Source organism: Papio anubis, chromosome 16 (genome assembly GCF_008728515.1).
Source record: "Papio anubis isolate 15944 chromosome 16, Panubis1.0, whole genome shotgun sequence".
Taxonomy (NCBI): Eukaryota; Metazoa; Chordata; class Mammalia; order Primates; family Cercopithecidae; genus Papio; species Papio anubis.
Genome location: NC_044991.1, coordinates 75,869,502 through 75,892,797, shown reverse-complemented (window position 1 = coordinate 75,892,797; position 23,296 = coordinate 75,869,502). Strand labels below are relative to the sequence as shown.

Here is a 23,296-nt window from a genome sequence, read left to right as displayed (position 1 = left end):
GGGTTATCTCTTTGGAGTTTTTGTCTGACTGATGTTACACAGTGAGCTCCTCATCTGCTGGGGATTGGGCATTGTCACCGTCTTGCTGAGAAAGTACAGGAAGTCAGAGATCTCTTCAATGCAGCCCCCTCTACCCTGACCCCATCCTTCCCCAACCACAGTGCCCACCCCTTCATCCTGTCTCTCGGGCCAAGCACCAACACCTCGCCCACAGCTGCTCCAGAGACTCAACCTGTGTCAGCCTGTGCTCAGGCTCTTTCCTGTGTGGTGAGCACTAACCTCGGGACACCCCTTGTTGGGGAGTTGGTCGGGGGGTGGTCCTGCCATCACCTCTTCCTTTCGAAGCCGTGCTCAGATGCCCCATCTTCGAAGGAGCCTTCCCAGATCACCTTTTGTGGGGTCCAGCCTGGATTCTAATTTCTCCTACACTGTGTGTGGTTAAGAGTGAATACAGAAATCCAAGTCTACCTCTTCTTAGCTGTGTGACCAAGAGCAAGTTGCTGAACCTCTCTGTGTTGTCTCCATTTTCCCATCTATAAAATGGGCATGGTAGTTACCTCCCAGGCTTGCTGTGAAGATCAGATGAGACAATGCATGAGAAAACTCATGAAAGCATGTTGCATATTACTGAGTAAATGGTCATGTTTGTTCAATGTTGGTGACTCAAATATTGTAATGGTTTTTATGCTTATCAATCCTAGCTCCTGACCTTATTAGCATTGCCTCTTTGAAATCTGACTTAAACTCTGTATGCCTCAGTTTTCTCCTGTGAAATACTGCCCTAGTTACTGGTTATTATAACGATGAAATGAAAAATGTCTGTAAAAAGGTAAGATGTGCTTAATATTAGCTACTTTTATTGTTTCAGCGTCTGTTTTTTCCAATATTAATGTAGCTACGTTAAGTTTCTTTTGACTAGTGTTTTCCTGAAATATCTTGTTTCTCCTTTTGTGGTTGACCCATCTGAATCCTTAGGCTTCAGGTGCTTTTTTTGTTAACTCCATAGAGTTCAATTTAAAATGTGATCTAATAATATCTTCTAACAGGAGCATTTAGTCCACTTATATTTATTGTGTGTTAATCTATTTGAACTTGGTTCTGCCGTCCTTCTTTTTGATTTCTGTGTATCCTCTTTTTTTGATGCTTTTGCCTCTTTCCATGTTTTATTTTGGATTGTTTTAGTTTTTTGGGGCTTAGTTGCTCTTTTTCCTTTATTTCTTCCATTTTTATTTATTTTTGCTTCCACTAAGTTGGAATTTATAGCTGTCATCACCACTACCACCACCACCATTACCATCACCATCAATCACCACCATCTCTTACCATTTTACCCTTTTCTCTAGAGAAATGCCTGTATAGAGCTCTAGAGAAATGCCTGTATAGAGGTATAGAACTTCATGGTGAGCCATGCTAGGGCCTCTTTGAAAGGTTGGATATAGAGCTCCTGAATGTCAGAGCCTGGAGGGTCAGTAGAGACCTACCAACCTAGGGTCACAAACACAGATACCTGCAGGGCAGATGCAGGAAACGAGTGGGTAGCTTGGTTGTAATTTAGCGAGGTGGTGGGAACTGTGGCAGACTAGAGAGCACTCGTCCCTTCTAAGGAGCAGCCACCGCTCAGCCCAGCCAACTGTTACTGTAAGGTGGAAACGCAAGCCCAGGGTGGCTAGAGCTTCTGCTTTGTTGACAGAGGCTGGCGATAGCATTTAGCTTAGTCTCATCACTACCTTGCATAGCCAGGAGGCATAGCACAGAAAGGGGAGGCAACTTGTCCAAGATCACACAGCACATCCTCATCAAAGCCAGAACAGGAACTTCCTGATAGAAGCCCTCTTCCCACTCTACCCACCTTTCCTCTGAATAGAAGAAAGGAGTTTTTAAAACCCACAAGCATTGTTTCCTTTCTCCTGCTAATTCCTAATTGGTGGGACTACAGTTTTCCTAGACATGCAGCAGAGGCTGAAATTGTTAAAATTGGAAATACATTTACATGAAATCTGCATATGATTTGCATGCATGGAGGGTGTTTGTGGGTTTTTTTGCAATGCTGGGCAGCTCTTCACTTCTGGGTTCTCTTGGACTTTTTTGGACAGATGTTTTTCGCTTCTTGTTTTCTTTTCCTTTTTTTTTTTTTTTTTAAAGTGGTGGTGGGTATCCTTAGCACCTCTTCATTTGCATTCTGCTGTCACCCTAGGTATGGCCGCAGGGGACTTCAGCACTGTGGGTACAGGAGCAAGCCAGGCTTCCTGAGCTTAGATGGCAGAGCCTTGGGCAGGCCTGTGTGACTGGAGGCAAGTCACTGAGTGCAGGATCAGCCCCTTCTTGGAGCTGGCTGAGGTGTCCCCAGAAAGTGGGTATTGTTCCGCTTGACCCAGACCCCGCTGGTGACACCACCTCCCTGCCTCCATGAGATGCCTTTTTCTGTCTGTGGAGAGGACAGTATGGCTTTCCAACCCCCACCAACCCCAACTCACAGGGAATGGTGGGTATTGTCACGTCTTCCAGTGACAGTCGCAGCTTTGTTTTCACACTGTGGGTTTATGGATTCATTTTCTGACAATTTCGCTTGCCAGTGACTGAAAATCTACTTTATTGTTTTTATGAACTTATTAATTAAACTTGCGTTTTAAAAAAGAATAGAAAGCAGAAAAGACCGACGGTAGGTCTGACTTCAGGCACAGCTGCATCCAGGGCTCAGGCGATACTGTCCTGGCTCCATTTCTCCATGTCCTGCTGTGTTTCCCTCAGTGCCAGCCTTGTGCTCAGGAGGCTGCTTTCTCACAGTGGCATCGTTGGTCACCAGCAGCCTCAGGCCTGTGTGTGACCAGCGTGCCCACCCAGGAAGAGGAGAGCATGCCTTTCCCAGCATTTGCATAGGAAGTCCCAGCCTGAGGCCCACTGGCTCAGCATGGATCCCACACCCTCCTTGTGTGGCTGGGAGAATGGAAGGTCAGGCTTTAGTCACAGATCCGCACTGGGAGCTGGCTGGGGTGGCCTCTCCTGGACTCCATGGCCCGAGAGAGGAGCAGGTGGAAGCAGTAGGCCTCTGCAGCTCGTCCTCCTCGCTCCTTGCCACCTCCTCTTCCTCTGAGCCCTTTGTTCTTCTCCCAGTCCTCTCCTGGGCCTCGGGTTGAGGCTGAGTGATCTGGGCCTTGGGTGAGGCTGAGTGAGCCAGTAGGAGCTGGCCTTAGCCACGCTTGTTTTGTTGCCCTGGAATTTGAGGCCCTGCGCCTCAGGCTGCCTCTTATGGCCGTGCTGGGGGCTGAGTACACAGTTTTGGGGACATGAAGGGGCTGCTCAGAGCGGACACCTTTGGACGTCCTTTGAGTAAATGTGATTGCAGGGGTGAGAGGGAGGTGAGGCATCTCGCGGAAGCCCAGGCTTCTCTGCGCCGACATCCTCTCTTCTAGGAAGCCTTTGCCTGGGGCCTCACTCGTGAAACCACATAGGGTTCGAGGGGCGGATGCTGGGGAAGGCAACTCAGCCTGGGTCCTGGAGGGGTTAATGCTGCTGGTTCACAGGGTAGCCCTGGCACACCCCTCCCTTCCCCACTCTCAGTTTTTCTGAAGGATCCCCAGGACCTGCCCTGCTCAGACATTTTGTATTCTACGAGTCTGATTTGGGGGTGTTCATTTCCAGCTATTACTGTTTCTAGAGGGGCCTGTAGATGTGGTTGGCATCTGCCAAGTTCACTTCCGGTCTCTGTGGCCTTGGGCAAGAGGCTTTTAACCTCTCTGTGCCTCAGTTTCCTCATATATAGAGTTGGATGATAATAGTACCTACCTCACTGGGATGATTTGAGGATGAAATGACTTAATACACTTAAATTTCGAGCAGTGCTTGGTGCACAGTAAGTACTCGGTAGATGCTAGCTATTAGGACTATTACCACGACTTCTGTTTTCACTATTACTCCTTCTATACAGAAATCATAAGAAATAGTCACTATTACCACAGACATAACGATGATGATGATGATAAATATTGTGTCCTTTCTGGGTACCAAGATTTTTACATTCATCACTCCATTGGATCTTTACATTAGCCTTAGGGGGTGAGTCTTAGCCTCTTTCACGGATGTGCACACTTGGCTTTAGAGAAGTGAGGTCACTTGTGCAAGGCCACCCAGCTGAGATGTGGTGGAGGCGAAGTGGAGACCACGCCTCCCTTTTCCCAGCACCCATTCTCTTGACCACAGGGCTTTCCAATTTCATGATCTGATACTGGGTTTGAGCTAGAATAAAGCATTAGTGGGCGTGAATCTATCATTGATACCTCTATTGATGGGGAACTTACTACCTTACAAGGTAGCCCCCTCCCTTGTGAGAAAGCTCCAAGTGGTGTAAGAATGGATTAATCCAAACAGTAGTCTCTTGCACAGGTCCCGTAGGACTCCTTGAGGTCTTACAGATCCACTGGGCCTCTTCATCATGTAGTTCTCCCAAGATGCTTAGCGAGCAAGCAAGCATCTCTTGGGTTCCTTCCAGAAATACTCTTCTCTGGGCCAAGTCCTGGAAGTTCACGTATCTGTTCCACTTTGGATATGGATTCCGGGGTTTTCAGTACCATAGTATGTCTCTTTTGAACGTGACTCTATTCTAATTTATTAGAACAGTCTGTTCAGTTCTGAATTGGGAAGGAGCCTCCTCACCTCCCTCCTTTCGCATGTTAGACCTTTGTTAGTATCGCTCAAGCTCTCGTTAGCTTTGAAGATACCCACATTTTATGCCTGTCTGAGACTAACTGGGACACCTTCGAGATTCCATATCTGTGCACTCTCTCTGAGACTCTGAAACAGTAGCAACGTTTTCAAATAAGAGATGGAAAAACTAGCCCACGCTGACTTACACAACATATATATGTAAAATATAAATAGGCTCACATAACTGAAAAGCCATGGATAGATGGCTTCAGGTATGGCTGGATCATGGTGTCGCAAGGGAATTGCCCAACTGCTTTCCTAAGCTGCTGCACCATTTTATATTTTTACCAGCAATGTAGGAGGGCTCTGTTTTTTTCATATCCCCACCGACAGTTGTTATTCATGTTTTGGATTATAGCTGTTCCAGTAGATGTGAAGTGGTATCTCAGTTTGGTTTTGTTTTGCATTTTCCCAAATGATGTTGAACATCTTTTCGTCTGCTTATTGGACATTTGTATATCTTCTTTGGAGAAATGTCTGTTCAAGTCCTATGCCTGTTTTTTACTTGTATTATTCATCTTTTTGTTGTTAAGTTGTAAGGGTTCTTTATATATTCTGGGTACAAGTTCCTCATCAGATGTGTAATTGATACTATTTTCCTGCATTATGCGGATTGTCTTTTCCCTTCCTTTTTAATTTTATTTATTTTTTGGCTTTCACATTGGGATAGTATCATTTGAAGCACAAAAGTTTAAATTGTAATGAAATTCACTTTATCTATGTTTTTTTAAGTTGCTTGTGCATTTGGTCGTATCTAAGAGCACTTTGCCTACTAACCTGTGGTCACAAGGAGTTTACTTCTATGTTTTCTCTGACAGTTTTGTAGTTTCAGCTCTTAACATTTAGGTCTGTGATCCATTTTTAGTCCATTTTTGTGTGTGGCGTGAGGAAGGGGCCAGCCTAATTTTGTTGCACATGGATATTCAGTTACATCACTTATTGAAAAGATGGTTCTTTTGGCCATTTAATTGCCTTGGCATCCTTGTGGAAAATTAACTGACCATAAACATAAGGATTTATTTCTGGACTCTTATTTTTTTTTTGATATGCATTGATTTTTACTTTTGATTTTCTTTTTTTTTTAAGTTCTGGGCTACATGTGCAGAATGTGCAGGTTTGTTACATAGGTCTACATGTGCCGTGGTGGTTTGCTGCACCTATCAACCTCCCCCCTTTTTTTTTTTATTTAAAGAGATAATAGAGACAGGTTTGTTCTGTCTCTCAGGCTGGAGTGCAGTGGCCCGATTATAATTCACTGTAACCTGGAACTCCTGGTCCCAAGTGATCCTTCCTCCTCAGCTTCCCAAAAGCTGGAACTACAGGTACACATCACTGTGTCCGGCTAAGTTTTTAAAATTTTTTCGTAGAGATGGTGTCTTTCTGTGTTGCCCAGGCTGGTCTGGAACTGCTGGCCACCGGCTACAATTCTTTTCCATTGATCTCTAGGCCTATCTTTATACAGTACTATGTTGCCTCTTTTTTTATTTTATTTTTATTTTTATGATGGAGTCTCACTGTATTGCCCCTGGAGTGCAGGGGCATGATCTTGGCTCACTGCAACCTCTGCCTCCCGGGTTCAAGTGATTCTCCTGCCTCAGCCTCCCAAGTAGCTGAGATTACAGGTGTGCACCACCATGCCTGGGTAATTTTTATATTTTTAGTAGAGACGGGGTTTCACCGTGCTGGTCAGGCTGGTCTCGAATTCCTGATCTCGTGATCCGCCCGCCTGGGCCTCCCAAAGTGCTGAGATTACAGGTATGAGCCACCATGCTTGGCTGTTACTTCTTCAGATCTTGAGAAGGAGTGTGCCGGGAGAGGAAACAGCAAGTCCAAAGGCCTGGAGGCAGGAATGGGCCCTCATTTTTTGAAGCTCAACAGAATGGAGCCAACACACCCCTGTGAACCAAGACACCAAAGCTAACACTTCCCTTGCGGGTTTGGTCCAGCCTTGGGCCTGGCCAGGCCTTGCTTGGTTTCAATTCCCTACCCCTACCACTGACCTAGAGCAAGAATAGAGATAGAGGCAGCCAGACAGAAAAGGGAAGCAGCCCTTTTTTTCACTTTTACTAACTACTGGGTGTTGGCAGCCCCACGGGGAACCACTGGAGGAGAATCACTGAGATTCCAACATCCAGGGTTTGGGAGGAGCAGATGTGGTGGCAGTGCCCGTCAGAGGGGTGCCGTGGGCCCGTCAGGTTTTAGTTTCAAGAATAAAAGTGGTGAGGGCTTCCTATTTGTTGGGGGAGGTGGGAAGTGGCCCAGGGCCTCAGGCTGGAGAATCACAGAATAGTGATTCAGAAATGTGAGCTCTGGAGCTGGACCGTGTAGCCATTTAGCTGTCCCTGACCTTGGGCAGTAGACCTTGCCTCTGTGTGAGCCTCAGCTTCCTCATCTGTCAGGTGGGGATAGTAGAAGCACCTGCCTGCTAGGGCCATTGGGAGGCAAAGTAATTTCACTGATGGCCAAGCTAAACAGAGCCAGCAGAAGGAAGAACGCGGTTTCGTGGTGAATTTATCCCAAGTGCCACAACACAGTGGGGTCTTTTGTAATAGGATATGTTTTAGCTGCAGTGGCAGAGCTCCGAAGCAACAGTGGCTTAAACAACATCTAAGCTTCTTTTTGTCAAGGCAGTCCAGGGCAGTATGGTGGCTCCAGGCTGACAGCACCAAGTTCTGCCAGCCCTGAGGAGTGGCCCTCACCACCGGGGTTTCAGGTGCTTACACCATGCCCACATTCCAGCCAAGGAAGAGGGAAAGGAGAAGGGAAACTGCACCTGGCACTTCTGCTCACACTCCATCCACGAGAACCTAGTGTCCAGGCGGACTGGGCGTGTGGCCTTTATTCCAGGTGCCCTTATGCTCAACTAAGAATCAGTTCTGTTGCTTTTAACGAAGGGCCAGCAAACTTTTCCATTAAAGGACCAGCTAGTAAATATTTTAGGCCTTGAGATCCATACAGTCTGTCATTGTAGTGTAAAAGCAACCACTGACAATATGTCAATGAATGAGGATGCTGGGTTCCGATAAAAGTTTTTTTTACAAAAACAAGTGATGGGCTGGACTGGGTCCTCGGACTGTCATTTGACCGCTGCTTTGGATGAAAGGGATGATGGGTAGAACCTGGGGCGGGGGTCTCACTAACTGGCAGCCTCTGTTCCTGCCCACCAGGAGCTGACTGGCCACATTCACTCCCTGGCCTTGGCTGGACTCACAAAGGTCCAGATGCCAAAAACCACTTCAGGGAACCTGGGTCTGGGGTAGCTTTGCTGAATCGAATGGAGTTACTGAATACGGTCATAAGATCGCGGTCTAGTATTGTAACTTTGTCGACATGCCTACAAGCAGGCTGACGACTCCAGGAGGGCTTAGGGGAGTGTCTGCCGTCATCTGTGCACAACAGAGAGCCCACATGGGGCCAGGTACACTGGAGCCTGGCTGAGTGGACACATGTGTGCACGGAGTGAATGAGGCACAGAGCTTCTGTGCCACCCTCTGCTCTTGCCTGGAAGTTGGCAGTAGCCATAACTGGTCTTCCCACTTTATATTCACTGCACATTCCATCCCGTGCATCTTCCTGTCAGCAGCCAGGGAGGTCCTTTAAAGGGTGAGAGGATGGTGTCAGGTCTCTGCTCATCCCCCCATCACACCTCTGTGCTCATGGGAGGAAACCCAAACACCCCACTATGGCCTAATGTTATCTGGCCTTAGCATGCTTGTCTGAATCCATGGTCCATCCCTCTCTCTCACTCGCCCCACTGCAGCTCCGCTGGCCTGCCTGCTGCTTCTCGCTGCCTCAGGGCCCTTGCACGTGCTCTTCTCCTTCCTGGAGTGCTATTCCTGCAGATGCGGTGCGGCCTGTGGCCTCACCTCATTCAAGCTTTGCTCGCAAGCCTGTCTTTCCAGAGAGATCTTCTCAGACCATGGCACTTCCCTCACTCATTGTCCCTTTAATTCATATAAATTATACATTTATTTGAGAGGAAAGTATTCATACTTCACTGTCTAAAAGTTGTAAATAGCATGGGAATTTAGAGCACAAACTCTGGAGTTAGACTGGGTGGGCTCAGATGTGCTGTGTGACCTTGAACAAACAGTCTGACCTCTCTGTGCCTCAGGTCTTGGATCTGTCAAATGAGAAGAATAACGGTGCCTACCTAATAGGGTTGATGTGAGGATCAAACGAGCTTGACAGGTGCATGAGGGCTCGCTGAATATTAGCTGTTGTTACTGTTGGTAGTAGTAATAGTCATTACCTTGTTGACTGGTCTACTCTTGACCATGAGCTCCCAGTGGACCGTCTTGTTCTCTCCCTAGCCTCCATGGCTCAGGCTTGCACCAGTTGCTCAGCCAGTATTTGCTGAGTGAAGAATGAGTTGAAATACACTCCGCATTAGCAGAGCTGGCCCTGGGTGCCCTGCCTGCTTTCGTGTTGCTTCCTCCTGAAGCCTTCCGGGCTTGCTTCTCTGATTGACCACCAGCGTTTTCAGCATATGGCGCTGCTGTCTGGGCCTCTCTCAAGCCCCCGGGGAAGTGCCTTTCCAGCCTCATTGCTGGGGCCTCCAGAGGAAGAGCAGGGCTCCATCTCCCTTGTTTTGCATCCTTTGGGCACATTGCCTGGGTGCATGGCAAGAGCTCAGCAAAGTCCCAGGGGCCTGATGATGCAGACCAGCTGGGCCTTGGGAATCTTAGGACCTGGTCTTCAGAAAAGAGGACGTTTGTTTTCAGGCAGGGCAGAAAAGAAGTGAATGGAGAAGGGATGTGTTTGGAGTTTGTTTTCTCCAGGGAGTGCTCAGAACAACACCCTTTTGTGGCAGTTTGCTGCTCACAGTTACAGCTAGCCTGTTGTCATACGGCAAGGAGAATGCTAATGGCTTGCATATATTGAGTGCTTACTATATGTGTACTTGGTGCTTTTCCTATAGTGCCTCATTTATCCCTAACCACAACCATGAGAAGTACCAGACAGCCTGGGTTCAAAACCCAGTTCCTCCTTGTACTTCTTGGAGACCTAAGGCTTTCTTGCTGTGCCTCAAAATGGAAGCTACCTTAAAAACGTGGAGCAAAGGCTCAGTAGACATTAATTGCTGCCTTCATCATCACCATCATCCTCATCATCACAGGTTTGCAGATGATGAAGCCGAGGCCCACGATGGAGAGGGGACTGGCCCAAGGTCACCCAGACAGTGAGGGGCAGGGTCAGCCCTTGAACCTACGTTTGTGCTCATAACTACGATGTAAGAGTGTCACATCTGCGGGGACGTTATCTGGATCGTCAAGGGAGCAGAGAGAGAGGGCATAGGAGAGAGACTGGAGCTGTTAGGCGTGTTTCTGGGTCAGATGATTAAAGAAACTTATCTCTGCCAGCACAGTTCGGGATGAAAGGCTGGCAGGGGCGGTTGGGTGATTTGGGTAATTTGGCCTGAAAAATCTTCCCTGATATCTCAAGTCCCAGCTAATCCCTTCCTCCTCAGTTCCTCTCCCATCACACTTAGTGGCTGGAATCTTTGATTAAGACTGGCCTGGCCTTTGCAATGTCCCAGCCTGTGTCTGAATTTGGGGGTGAGCTGGCAGTGGGAAATGGTGGGGGCAGGGGGCTTCTCATGGATTAAGAGCCACTTTACATGCTCAGTCCCATATCCTTGTGAAGGTGGGGTATTTTTTATACCCATCTTACAGATAAGAAATCCAGGCCCGGGGAGGGGCAGTGTTGGGGCCACCTCTGTGACCGTGGATCTCTGTTTTTCTCTCTCTCATTTACTCCACCCCAGACACACTGCCTCCTTTCTGTTCCTCATTACATACCAGACGTGTGCCCACCCTGGACTCTTTGCAGCACGGTGCCCCCTGCCCGTCAGGCCCTCCCCTCGGGTTTTTGCAGGGCTCTCTCTCTTGCTCTATCCAGGGTCTCTGCTCAAACATCACCTCCAGAGAGAGGCCTCCCCTGACCTCCCTGTGAAACAGTGCTTCCCTCTCCGTCATTCTGATTTGTCTTTCTAGTGTTTACCACTGCTTGACACTAGATTCCATACCTGAGTTTTCTTTGGCTCATCTCCTTTGCTAGAATATAATGTCCACCAGGCAAGGAGTTTTTGTCTGTTTTCTTGGGTTCAGCTCTGGCCTGGGTCTCCTCTGGACTGATGTCTTGCTTTCTTCTCCCCACCTCTGTTCTACCCCAGGAGCTGGCCAAGAGGACTCCCGGCAAGCACCCAGACCACCCCGCGGTCCAGAGTGCCCTGCAGGCCATGAAGACCGTTTGCTCCAACATCAATGAGACCAAGCGGCAGATGGAGAAGCTGGAAGCCCTGGAGCAGCTGCAGTCCCACATTGAAGGCTGGGAGGTGTGTACAGGACAGGAGGGGGCTTCCTGGGCTGCAGGAGGACAGGAGGGTGCCTCCTGGGCTGCAGGGGGCCAGGAAGTGCACAGCTGCAGGCATGAACTAAGGCCTGAGCACCTAGTTCAGTCTGCAGTGTATTTTGTTTGGCCTACGGAGTGTTTGCAAAAGATTGCTTAATTATTTTTCAATTAAATCCAAATAAAAAATCGCATTTCAAGTTTCTCTTAAAAACTTGGTGACACTGGGCCCCTATATCTCATGGAAATAGTCACTTTAGCTTCTAGTTTCCTTCAGTCCCCACTATCCCCTGTTATCTCCCTACCCCTTCTCTTTCATGCATTGCCTGGTATGTGGAGGCCTTTGAACTATTGATGCCAACGTCAAGGGTAGTGTTTTAGCGTCCACTCCAGGACAGAATTCTGGCTTTGACACTCATTTGCTGGGTGACTTTAGGCAAATGGCATCACTTCTCTGAGCTTCAGTATCCTCATCTGTACTTGGTACATAGTAGGTACTCAATGAATGGTAGCTGTTGGTATTACTATCATGATTATTAGGGGATAGGGTTCTTGAGATCATTGGATTTAAGTCCCCATGCCTTCCTTAGATTATTAGAGGTTTCCTGTGACTCCGTAGAAGGAAATGGAAAAATATGAATAAATGAAAAAATCTGTATCAGAGTAAATACAGCTGGAATGGGAGATTAAGAGGGAAGATGAAAGGCTCTCAGGCAGGGATTGTTACGTGAATCATACGCCTTAGGCCCTTTGGATTTTCTGGCCTTTGGAGGCACTTGCCATATTTGGGATTTCTAGTTCTTTTCTCTGTGCTGGGGAATCCTAAATGTGAGGCTGTATTGCTGTGAGGTTATGGGTTTGGCTGCAGAGAGGAGAGGGGCTGTGTTCAGGGAGGGGTGGGTATTGTGGATCGGCCAATCCACTTGCCATGTCCCCCGCTCTCCTTCTGCTGGGCCTTCCTGCCCAGCTGAGGCTGGAGAGTAAAGAGCTCTATTTCCCAGCTTCAGTTTGGGATATGATTTGGGGTCTGGCCAAGAACAGATCCAGCTGCTTGAGATTTGGAAGGTGGAAGTGGGGCGGAGGCCACCCCTGTGCTATTTTTGCAGCAAAGCACAGCCATGGTTGTGTCTGGCTTTCCATGGTAACATTAGGAGAGGGCCTGGGCTCAGCTTCCTGCATGTCAGATGCATGGCATAGGCATTCCTTTTTTACTGTTGGTGGGACAGCAGCCATGGGACGGCTTTGCAGTTGACAGTTGAGGCAACAACTACTGAATCCTCAATGCTGCCTGGGCCACCTTTTCCTGGAGCCTGAGCTTGGACAGGTGATGTTCTGATTTTCCTTTCCCACCTGGGGCAGGGGCAGTGGCTCCCCTGGTGGGTCAGTTCTGCAGTGAGGTTGGTTTTCTAGGGCCCTCGGCCTGGATTCCTGGCTCCTCTAGCCCCTTCAGTGAGTAAGTAAAGCCCCTCCTTCCTTTTTGCTTAAAAGTACACGGCTTGGTTTCTGTTTCCTGCATCTGAAAGTTGCCTGATCCTCAGGTGCGTCAGTTAGGATGCATCCTCTAAGACTCTCATCTCAGCCTCATGATGGCAGAGCTCTGATTTGGTCTCTGGTGATCCTCCTCTTCCCCTCATGCTTCCATGAAGGCAGCAGCTCCAGGCACCATGTGTTCAAAACCAGAGGAGACAGGGGCATGGCCAGGGTAGTTAGTGGGGAACTCTCTTCCCTGGTGGAGGAAAGCCTTTTCTAGAAGCCCCATGCAGGTGTCCCCTTTCATTACATTGGCCAGAAATGGGTCACATGGCCACTTTGAACCTCAAGAACAAACAGAGGTGACTAATTTAAACATCTGTCTATTTGGGCTTTGAGTTTCCTGGAAGCCAAGGTGAAAAGAGCAACACACATAAGTTACCTAATATTGTCCAAAAAGGAAGAAGCAAAGCAGTTCTTCTGGGAGACAGAGTTTCCTGGCACTCAGTTGGAAAAGAAATTTCTCACATGGGCCCTGGAGGAGAGAGTATTGAGCAAGCTCTTCAGCAGCTGCACCAGAAGTGATTTCCAGATGCCTTTTTTTTCTGGTAAGGGCCTAGGGAAATGGGAACCAAGGGTCTCTAAAACCCTTTGTGACCCTGAACATGGACAGTTTGAGAACTCAGTGGCCCTCAGTGGCCGCTGTTTCTGGATGCAATAGGAAATAAAGTGACTTAAAATAAGAATTACTGGCAGTTATTTAGCACCTGTTGTGAGCTTCCAACCCTACAAGGGAGGTGCTATTATCCCCATTTTACAGATGAGGTGGCTGAGGCACGGGGACTGGGTTTTGAGGCCCAGCCCTGTAACTTACAGACTGCTCTGCCTCAGGTAAGTTTGTCTTGCCTGGTGGGCCTTATTTTCTCCTATTTGTTTAATTTTAGTGATAATATCTCTGAAGTTATTTTTTGGTTTCATTTGGAAGATAAAGTGAGGTATGGAATATGAATGTCCTTTGAAAAACGTGAAATTGTTTCCTATGAAGTAGAAAGGTTTTTAAAATACAGTTTGTTCCTCAAGGTGACTTGTGAAAATAATACATTCTAGCTAGACAAATTAATGTCTAATAGTGGAGCTGCTTCCATGCTATCTGTTAGTTGTTACAGTCTCTGAGACAGCATGACTTAGGGAGCAGTTCATGTTAATGACAGTGATTGCACGTCTTTATTTCAGATATTCTTCTTGGTTATTTCCCATCTTTCTGTGTGACCTCTTACTGATCTGATCCGATGGCTGTCATCTCTCTCTTGAAATATGTCTGACAAGGGGCTTGTTTTTGGAGCAAGGGGAGTCTTGTCTTGGCCACTTTCTTGCTGTTTGCTTGAGGTTGCATCATTCATGAGTTCGATCTTCCATATGTGTGTTTTTTAGCCCCTGATCCTTTGTGAGCCACTGTTTGTTGTGAGACTGGTTTAGTTAAAACCAGATAAGTTAATCTGCGAATCCATTTTGCTGAGCACAAGGAAATGGCAGTGTCACAAAACCTTGCAAGTGAGTGAATGAGACAGCCGCCTCTGTGGGGAGAGATTTCTTTGCCTCAGTTTCCTCATCTGCGAAGTCGGGATCATGGGAGTACCCCCGTCATGGGTCACTTGAGGACGGGGGAGTTGATGCTTACAGAGTCCTCAGCAGTGGCTGGCTCAGAGAAAACGCCCAATACATGTCAGGAGGAGCCCCGGCAGCAAAGTGGGATCTCTTTATTTATTTATTTTAGATGGAAAAAGCATCCAAGAGCTTTGACTAGAACTTGTGCCCAGTGTGGGCTGCGCCTCCTCAGAGGCACACTGCAGATACAGCCCCATGGACTTCCGTGGGAAGCTCACAGTGACGAGAAGGAACTGTGTGCTCTTAATAAGAAAGAAACAGTCCTGGTGCAGTGGCTCACACCTGTAATCCCAGCACTGTGGGAGGCCGAGACGAGTGGATGACCTGAGGCCAGGAGTTTGAGACCAGCCTGGCCAACACTGCGAAACCCCATCTCTACTAAACAGAAAAATTAGCCAGGTGTGGTGGAGTGCGCCTATTAATTCCAGTTACTCGGGAGACTGAGGCTGGAGAGTTGCTTGAACCCAGGAGGTGGAGGTTGCAGTGAGCTGAGATGGTGCCACTGCACTCCAGCCTGGTCGACAGAGTGAGACTCCATCAAAAAAAAAAAGAAAGGGAGGGAGGGAGGCAGGCAGGCAGGCGGGCGGGCACTCCACTTTCTGGCTCTGGATCTGGAAGCCCTGGTTTAGGAGATGATCAACTGTTCACTCACCCACAAGGGGAGAGAAGGAAACAGGAGTGAGGAAACAAAATCACTACAAAGCTCTCGTAGTTTTTTCCTACCCTCCCTGGGGTGCTTTGGGCTCCCAGTGGGACAGGGTCTCTCCCCTTGGGGACTCCTGCTGTAGACTAACGATTGCAAAGAAAACTCTTCAGGTTGTCCTCGAAGAGCGGCCTGAGTTAGAGGTGAGCGGGTGGGGGAGTGGAGGCTGCTTGTCTGGGTTCAAGTTCCACCTCACGGCCTTACCACCTATGCGACCATGAACAAGTCACTTTACCACGCTGTGCCTCAGTTTCCTCATCTGTAAAATGAGAATTGTCCTGAGGATTAGCTGAGTTTGTGCAAGATATTTAGAACAGTGCGTGGCATGTGGCCACCCCATGCATGTATTGGCTTTGCGTGTATAAGGTTTTGTCATCTCCATCTCCATCATGGTTGAGTGTGCATGTCTGGAAGGAAGGAGGTCTTGAGTCCTGACTGGTCCACATCTCTTGGTGCTTAGCCGCTTCCCTGTGCATCCAACCCCTAGCATCACCCTTGACCTGGATTCAAAGATTTCAGGGAGATTGAGAGTGCGGCTGGGCTTCTCAGCAGGGCTGGGGTGGAGGGGGTATCGCCCTGTAGTGTGCTTGGCATTTCAGCTGCAGTTGGCCGGGTGGTGATTAGCCAAGGCTGGAGAGGCAGCTTCCCAGGCTGGGCGCACTTCCTCTCCTAGGTCCCCCGAGATGGCCTTGGCAGCAGAGTTCAGGTCTAGGGCTGTGTGACCTTGGGGTTTGGCAGCTGGGCCAGGTACCAGATTCTTCTTCAACTGCCCCTTTGGAGCCTAGAAGGGTTGGTGGGTGGGCATGAGGGAGCCAAGGCAAAAGGAAGGGGAGGCACATGGGCTCCAGGGACTGCCGAACTGGTGTCTGCTATGTGCTGCCCATGGGCCATGATGAAGCTCCAGGGAGTCCCTGTCACCCTGTTTGTGAGGATGCCTGGGGTCCCAGGGGCGCTTCCTCATGACAGCCCTGAGTCTTGGTGTAGCAGGCTGCTGCCTCGCTGGAAACCTGAGATCTGTCTGTGGGCATGCAGTCATCCGTGCCCACCTGGCCCCTAGCCAAGCCGAAGGCCGTGATGTGTGATAATGAGTGCAGGCTCCTGTCCCGGCTGCACAGCTCTTCACCACAAGGAAGCTGCTTTCCTGGTCTCCAGAGGGGTCTCTGGCACTGTTGAGTGAAAGGGTTTGTTGTACCCAACTGGACCATGGGCACAGAGCAGACCAGCTCTAACACCAGCGAGAGAGTCCCTTGTAGGCCGTTAGCAGACAGCCTGGCTTCTCAGCTGCCAGAACCAGTTCCCCTTACTGGGTCTCAGAAAGAATTGAGTCAGCAGGTCCCAGTGGGGTAGGAACTCCATGTTGGTTCTGGGTGTTCAGTGTTTGGGGAAGGAGATTCTGTGAATAATTATTCCTCTCTCCCCAAGTTCATTTCCAGGCAGGGACAACACCACTTCTTGTTTCTTTCTTCAGTGTAATCTGCCGGTCTGTCACATGAAACTCCCTTAAAACACTGCTTTTGCATAATATTCCTTGGGCCTAAATGTCCGTGGCACCCTGTTGTCTGTACCTTATTGTATTAATTAAAGTCCGCGGTTGACTGCTGTAGGGAAGCGATGCAGTGGCCTCAGGGAGGTGGCTCATTAGCATTGCAACGCAGTTCTCATTAGCAGCGCAGAGGCGGACAGCCAGGCTGGGGTGGGCAGCTCTGCTCTGCCGGGACCCAGTTTCCCTCCAGCTCCTTACCCCACCATCTGCTGCAGTGTATCCCACCACCCCAGCCTGTGGAAAGAGGAAAGGGAGGGAAGCCATTTTCTTTCAAGGATGTGTCCTGGCAGTGAGGCACATTGGTGATCGCTTAGTCATGTGACCACACCTGGCACAAGGGAGACTGGGAGATGTAGTCTGTGGCTGGGCAGCCAAGTACCAGGCAAGACTCCATTCCCCAAAATGACAGAAAAGGGACGTGGATTGAGGGGCTGCCTCATTTGGCATTTGGTGCCCACCAAGATCTCTTTTCTTCTCTCTTTGGACTTTGGGATCTCTCTGCCCTTGCCTGGGTCCTCTCGGCTTCAGGGAGACCTGTGTGATCTCAGGCTCTGAGGATCCCTCCCAACCAGGACCTTCCCATCCCTGCCCTCAGCCTCTTTTTCTTTTTCTTTTTTTTTTTTTTTTTTAAGATAAGAGTTCTGCTCTGTCACCCAGGCTGGAGTGCAATGGCGTGATCTCGGCTCACTGCAACCTCTGCCTCCCAGGTTCAAGCAATTCTCTGCCTCACCCTCCTGAGTAGCTGGGATTACAGGCACCCACCATCATGCCCAGCTAATTTTTGTGTTTTTGTAGAGATGGGGTTTCACCATGTTGGCCAGGCTGGTCTTGAACTCCTGACCTCAGGTAATCCTCCTGCCTCAGCCTCCCAAAGGATTACGGGCATGAGCCACCACGCCCAGCCAGCCTCTTTATCTTAATTTTTGTCTTCCAAGGTCTGCTGGCTCCTCCCTGATGCCTTTCCCAGCCACTCTGCCCGGATGCTCACTGATGTTCAGTGAACTTCATGCATTCAGTGAACTTTGTCACCCCTTCCCCTGCCTGTCAGCATAGGTGACCAGGTTTAGGATTGACATGTACATCTTTAACTTAGCTAGGTGGAATGCCCACAGGATCCTGCCCCTGATGTTTTACACATTGCATTTGTTGAGCACCTACTGTGTGCCAGAGAATGTTGTGGGTGCTGGGCATACACAGGGCACATAGTTGATTCGGGCCCTGTCCTTACAGAAGGGGCATTCAGATGAGGGATATATAGTAACAAGTCAAGACATAAATAAATAGTGGGGAAGGAATAGGTGAAAAAAAAAAACCCACAATAAAAACTGAATGAGGTCAGGCGTGGTGGCTCATGTCTGTAATCCCTGCACTTTGGGAGGCCGAGGCGGTTGGATCACTTGAGGTCAGGAGTTCAAGACCAGCCTGACCAACATGGTGAAACCCTGTCTCTACTAAAAAAATACAAAATTAGCTGAGCAATGGTGGTGCATGCCTGTAATCCCAGCTACTTGGGAGGCTGAGGCAGGAAGAATCCCTTGAACCCAAGAGGCGGAGGTGGCCGTGAGCCGAGATCGCGCCATTGCATTCCAGCCTGGGCAACAAGAGTGAAACTCTACTTCAAAAAAAAAAAAAAAAAATCCAAAAAACAAAAACTGAACCAAAACATACCCAGATGCTGATTAGGACCTATTAGCTGTATGAGCTGGATGAGCCATTCCTTCCTGAGCCCCAAGTCCCTCTCTGTAAAAGGGACATGCGGTCACATCAGTGTGCCCTCCCCAGGATTTTCCTGGCATGCTCAGCAGATGGAAACCACTAATCACATTGTATTGATTTTCTGTCCATTGACAGGCTTGCTGGTGGAGTTTTTGGCTTGCGGCAGGTGGTAGTAGTAGGTTCTATCTCTGGGAAAGGAAGGGGATGTTCCTGGGTAGGCTCATTCACTGCATCCTCATTGCTCTCCCAGGGTTCCAACCTCACCGACATCTGCACTCAGCTCCTCCTGCAAGGGACTTTGTTAAAGATCTCGGCGGGCAACATCCAGGAAAGGGCCTTCTTCCTCTTCGACAACCTCCTCGTCTACTGCAAGCGGAAATCCAGGTGAGTGGCCAGGACACTGGGATGGGGTCTAGCCTGCTACCTTCTCCAGGTGATGCCCTGGGCTTGTCACTCCCCTCTCTGGGCCTCCCTTTCCTGTGAGGTGAGGGATTTGTTCTAAATCAGTGCTGCTAGTAGAAATACGATGCGAGCCACATGTTATGTTAAATGTTCTAGTAGCCTTTAAAAAATGTAACAAGTCAAGACGTAAATAAAGCAGTAAAAAAGTAAAAAAAAAAGTAAAAAAAATTTACTTTTTTACCTTTAAAAAGGTAAAAAGAAACAGGTAAAATGAATTTAAATAATATATTTTATTTAACCTAATAGATCCCCAAATATTAGAATATTATATTCGATTATAATTATACATGTAATTATTATTTAAAAAATTATTAAAGAGATATTTTGTGTGGTGGGTTTTTTTTTTTACACTAAGTCCTCAAAATCTGGTGTGTATGTCATACTCACAAAACACCTGAATTTGTCCTGGGCACGTTTGAAGTGCTCAGTAGCTGCCTGTGGCTCGTGGCTACCATATTGGATAGTGTAGGTCTAGATGACTGTGGAAACTGGGAGGTTCTTTGTGACACCAACATCCTGTAATTCTAAGATCTAAAAGTTGAGGGTTCGAGAGGAGTGAAGCTCTTTCACTGTTCAGTTTTCGGAGGGTCGGGATAGTTTCTTCAGCTTCTTTGTGTCTCTCACTGGTGCTTCTTGCAATCTGTAGAGTCTAGGAATAAGTGGATGGATGACTGAGTAGGTAGACAGAGGCAGGTGTATGTGTGATGGAAAGTGTGGTGACGGGTTGTGTGGGCACACGGGATGAGGCACAGATGGTGGAGGTTTGGGAGGTGAATGGATGGTAGATAGGAGGAGGCAGGGAGGGAAGGAAGGAATGTGGATGGATGTTGGAATTGACATGTGGGTGAGTGAATGAGTGTTTGAATGCTTGGAGGTTTAGGAGACGGCTGGATGGAAGAATAGATGGAAAGCTGGGGGCATGTGTGGATGTTCAGGCAGTTAGAGAAATGGATATGAAGATTGGCAGATATGTGTCTAGATGAATGGTAGATTGGGGTCTTCTGGTATGGTGTATTGAGTGATTGGGTAGATGGATGGATGGATGGGTGGTTATATAATTGGGAAGGTGGGTGGGTGACAGAGGTTTGGAGATTAGTGGATGGATGGCCAGTTGGTTGGCATGTTGGTGGATGGGTAGGTGTTTAGTTGATAGTTGCTGAGGTGGTTGGGCTCTGGAAGGGAAAGTGGGACAGTTGGATTACTGAGTGGATGGATGGGTGAATGATTGGAGAGAGGGGAAATTAGGAGGTGGATGCGGCGGGTGGATGCCTGTAGTAGTTGGTGGGAACTGATGGTTGGATGTGTGGGTGGGTGGGTGGATTGGCACAGAGAGATTCCTGACTTTACGTTTTCATGTTCAGCAGTTATAGGATGGTCTCAGCTGACCCCTGCAGCACTTTTCAAAATCTCTTTGCTGTTACTTTGTGTTAGGGACAAAATAGTGATGTTTCAGAGGCTTCTTAACTCCTCTATCTAGCAAAGACTAGAGCTGAGGCCTGAGGTCCAGGCCCTAAGCCCTACCTTCAGCATTTCCTATAACTTGCTTTGTGGTCCAGGCCATGCCACTGATCATCTCTGAGCCTCAGTTGCCTTGTCTGTCTGTGCTGGGCTCCTAAGGTATAGTGAGAAACCTTACCACTGGATGAATAATGGATGCTCCATACCCATGTGTGGGCTTCCCAATGTCCTCCTCTTCCAGTGGGCCTCTCTGAGCCTTCGTTTTCTCTTCTGTAAAGTGGGGACGATCAGACCCTTCTTGTGGTAGTTTGGTTAAGAGCTAGGCCCCCCCATTGGATCCCTGTTTAGCCGCCTTTGCAGCTCTGTGACTTTGCCTCTCTCTGTGCCTCAGTTTCCTCTTTTGTAACACAGAGTCAATGATCGTATGTACCTCTTAGGACCGTTGAAGATCAGATATGTGAGTGTGCCTGGCATATAGTGGGTGCACAGCATAGTAGCTGCCAGCACCATTGTTGTTAACTTGGCTCTGGTGTGGTCACACAGGTACAGCTCCTGGTGCACAGGAGGCTCTGAAACCACAGGCCCTTCCCCACTGCCCTTTCTCCCCTGTTCTGGGCTTGGCCCTCCCTGTGAGGGCCTGGGCCTCCTGCTTCTGCTGTCTCCCAGTGGCTGGCTCAGCATGGCCCTTTCTCATTTGCTCCTTCATTCCCGCCCACTCCTTGAGGTCTGTCTGTCTCATGTCCTGCTGTCTGCTCATGAACGCCCCCTTCTCCTCTTTCCCTGCCTCCTTTCTGGTCTCTCTGGGGCTGTCCTCAGAGTCCTCCTTGGGTAGTTTCAGGGCTGCTGCCAATGTCCGCCCTGAGCCCTGCCCCGCCACTCTGCCCCGAGCAGTCTGGAGCAGGCACTTTTCCCAGAACACTGGGATTTGGAAAACAGAACATCTCTTTAGGCCTCTGTGACCTGCTCCCAACTTTTAGCTGAGTTTACTCAGCCTTTGGCTTCCGGGTGCAGGCTCTGCCTCCTCTGAGGCAGTCTCACCTGTGCAGGGACAGCAGCTGATTCTGATAGTACCGGATTCCAAGTGGGCTCCCTAGGGCCTTCCTTGTGGGCGCCCTGAGCCTTTCAAGGCCATTCCCCACCTCACTTCCACAAGCGAGCCAGGCTGGCTGCAGGGAAAGGGCGCATCTGTCTCTTGAGAGAAGCTGGCAGGTGGCCAGCATTCCTGCTTTTGGATGGAGAGCCGAAGGGCTGAGCTCTGAGAGGCCCAGGAGATTGGGCAATGGTGAGTGGATCTCCCGGCCTGAGTCCGATGTGGGTGCAGGCAATGCCTGGAGTGGCTTGGTGACTGCTGACTGTGTTTGTCTTTGTCTGGGTCATGCAGGGCACCACCCATCCAGGACGTGGGTCAGGGGAGGTCTCTGACTCACAGTGCTTCTGGGCGAATTCAAAAGCAGAGGCTCCTTGGGTGTCTGAAGTGGAAAACGGGAAGGAGTGTTTTAAAAACCCACCTCCCATCCTCCAGAAGGGGAAACCAAGACCCAGAAGAGCAAAGTTGCATGCATCTCAGCCCCCTGCTTAGCATCTTAGAGGCAGCAGTAGCGTTTCGCCATTAAGAACACAAAGGGCCGGGCGCAGTGGCTCACGCCTGTAATCCCAGCACTTTGGGAGACCGAGGCGGGCGGATCACAAGGTCAGAAGATCGAGGCCATCCAGGCTAACACGGTGAAAACCTGTCTCTACTGAAAATACAAAGAAATTAGCTGGTGTGGTGGCATGCGCATGTAATCCCAGCTACTCGGGCGGCTGAGGCAGGAGAATCGCTTGAATCTGGGAGGTGGAGGTTGCAGTGAGCTGACATGGCACCACTGCACTCCAGCCTGGGGGACAGAGCGAGACTCTGTCTCAAAAAAAAAAATAAGAAAAAGAAAAAAAGAACATAGAGGCTGTGCTTACTATCTGTGTGACCTTGAGCAAATTATGTCAGCTGTGTGTGCCTCTGTTTTCCTACCCGTTATATGGGGATAAAAGTAGTCCTCATTTCATGGGGTTGTTTTTACAGAGTAAAACATGTAAAGGGTAGACGTGTAATGTGGTTAGAATAAGGCCTGGTACATGGTCAAGTGGAAGAAATAGAAATATGTATCTTTATTTGGGTGTCTCACACGTAGCTCACACTTCAGTTGTGTCTGAAAAGGGCTCTTCTTTTTTATCTTACTTCTGCCCCTTGGATCTTCCTCATTACAGTAAATGGTACCAAAATTCGTATTAAGTCAAGGTTCTCCAGAGCGACAGACCCAATAGGGTGTGTGTGTGTGTGTGTGTGTGTAAAGAGGTTTAAATAAGCAATTGACTCATGTGATTATGGAGGCTGACAGGTCCCAAGTTCTGTCGTCCGCAAGCTGAAGACAAGCCAATAGTGTCGTTCTGATCCTAGGATTGGCAGGCTCAGGACCCAGGAAGAGCGGGTATCTGCTTGAGTCTGGAGGCAGGAGAAGAAATTTGCTCAGGAGCTGAAGACAGAATCTTCTTGATTTTGAGCTAAACTTATCCCCATACCTACTTCATCAGCAAGTCCTTTCCATCCTGTCATCAAACTTTGTCCAGAACCTCAGTGCAATTCCAATAAACTCTAGGAGGGGGTTTGTGTACGTGTGTATGTATGTATGTGTGTGTGTGTATGATCAGCTGACTGTAAAATTTACAGGAAAATCCAGAGACAGAAATAGCAAAGACAATTATGAAGAAGGTCAAAGCTAAGGGACCATTATTACCAGATTCCAAGTCCTGCTGTAAGGTCATAGTAATTAAGATAGCGTGGTATTGGTATGAAAACAGATACGTAGCGTAATGGAATCAAATAATGAGTTAGAAATAGACCCACATGTAAGCAGTCATTTGAATTTCAACAAAAGCAGTAATGCAGTACAATAAATGGTGCTTGGTCAGTTTGATATCCAGTGGGGGAAAAGGTGATTCTTGACCCTTACCTCATACCAAACACAAAAATCAACTTCAGCTGGATCATAGATTTAAATGTAAATGGTAGAACAATAAGGCTTCTAGAAGAAAGCAAAGGAGAGTATCTTCATGAGCTAGGGGTAAGCAAATGTCTTAAATAGGACAAAGAGTATAGTTGTGAAGGAGAACTAAATTCATTAGACTATGTTAAAATTAAGAATTTCATTAAAAAATACTGTGAGGAGAGTGAAAAGACAAGCCACAGACTG

The 23,296-nt window shown here is 48.5% G+C and overlaps 1 protein-coding gene across 5 annotated transcripts in view; it reads left to right on the top strand.

Annotated features, from left to right (window-relative positions):
* The window catches only part of PREX1 (phosphatidylinositol-3,4,5-trisphosphate dependent Rac exchange factor 1), a 203,428-nt gene that overhangs the window by 108,918 nt on the left and 71,214 nt on the right, over nucleotides 1-23,296 (top strand). For all 5 annotated transcript variants that reach the window (XM_031656828.1, XM_031656830.1, XM_031656831.1 and 2 more), the window contains 2 exons: nucleotides 10,877-11,038; nucleotides 18,400-18,533. In XM_031656828.1, coding sequence (XP_031512688.1) covers nucleotides 10,877-11,038; nucleotides 18,400-18,533 — 296 coding nt within the window. The remainder of the gene's footprint in view (nucleotides 1-10,876; nucleotides 11,039-18,399; nucleotides 18,534-23,296) is intronic.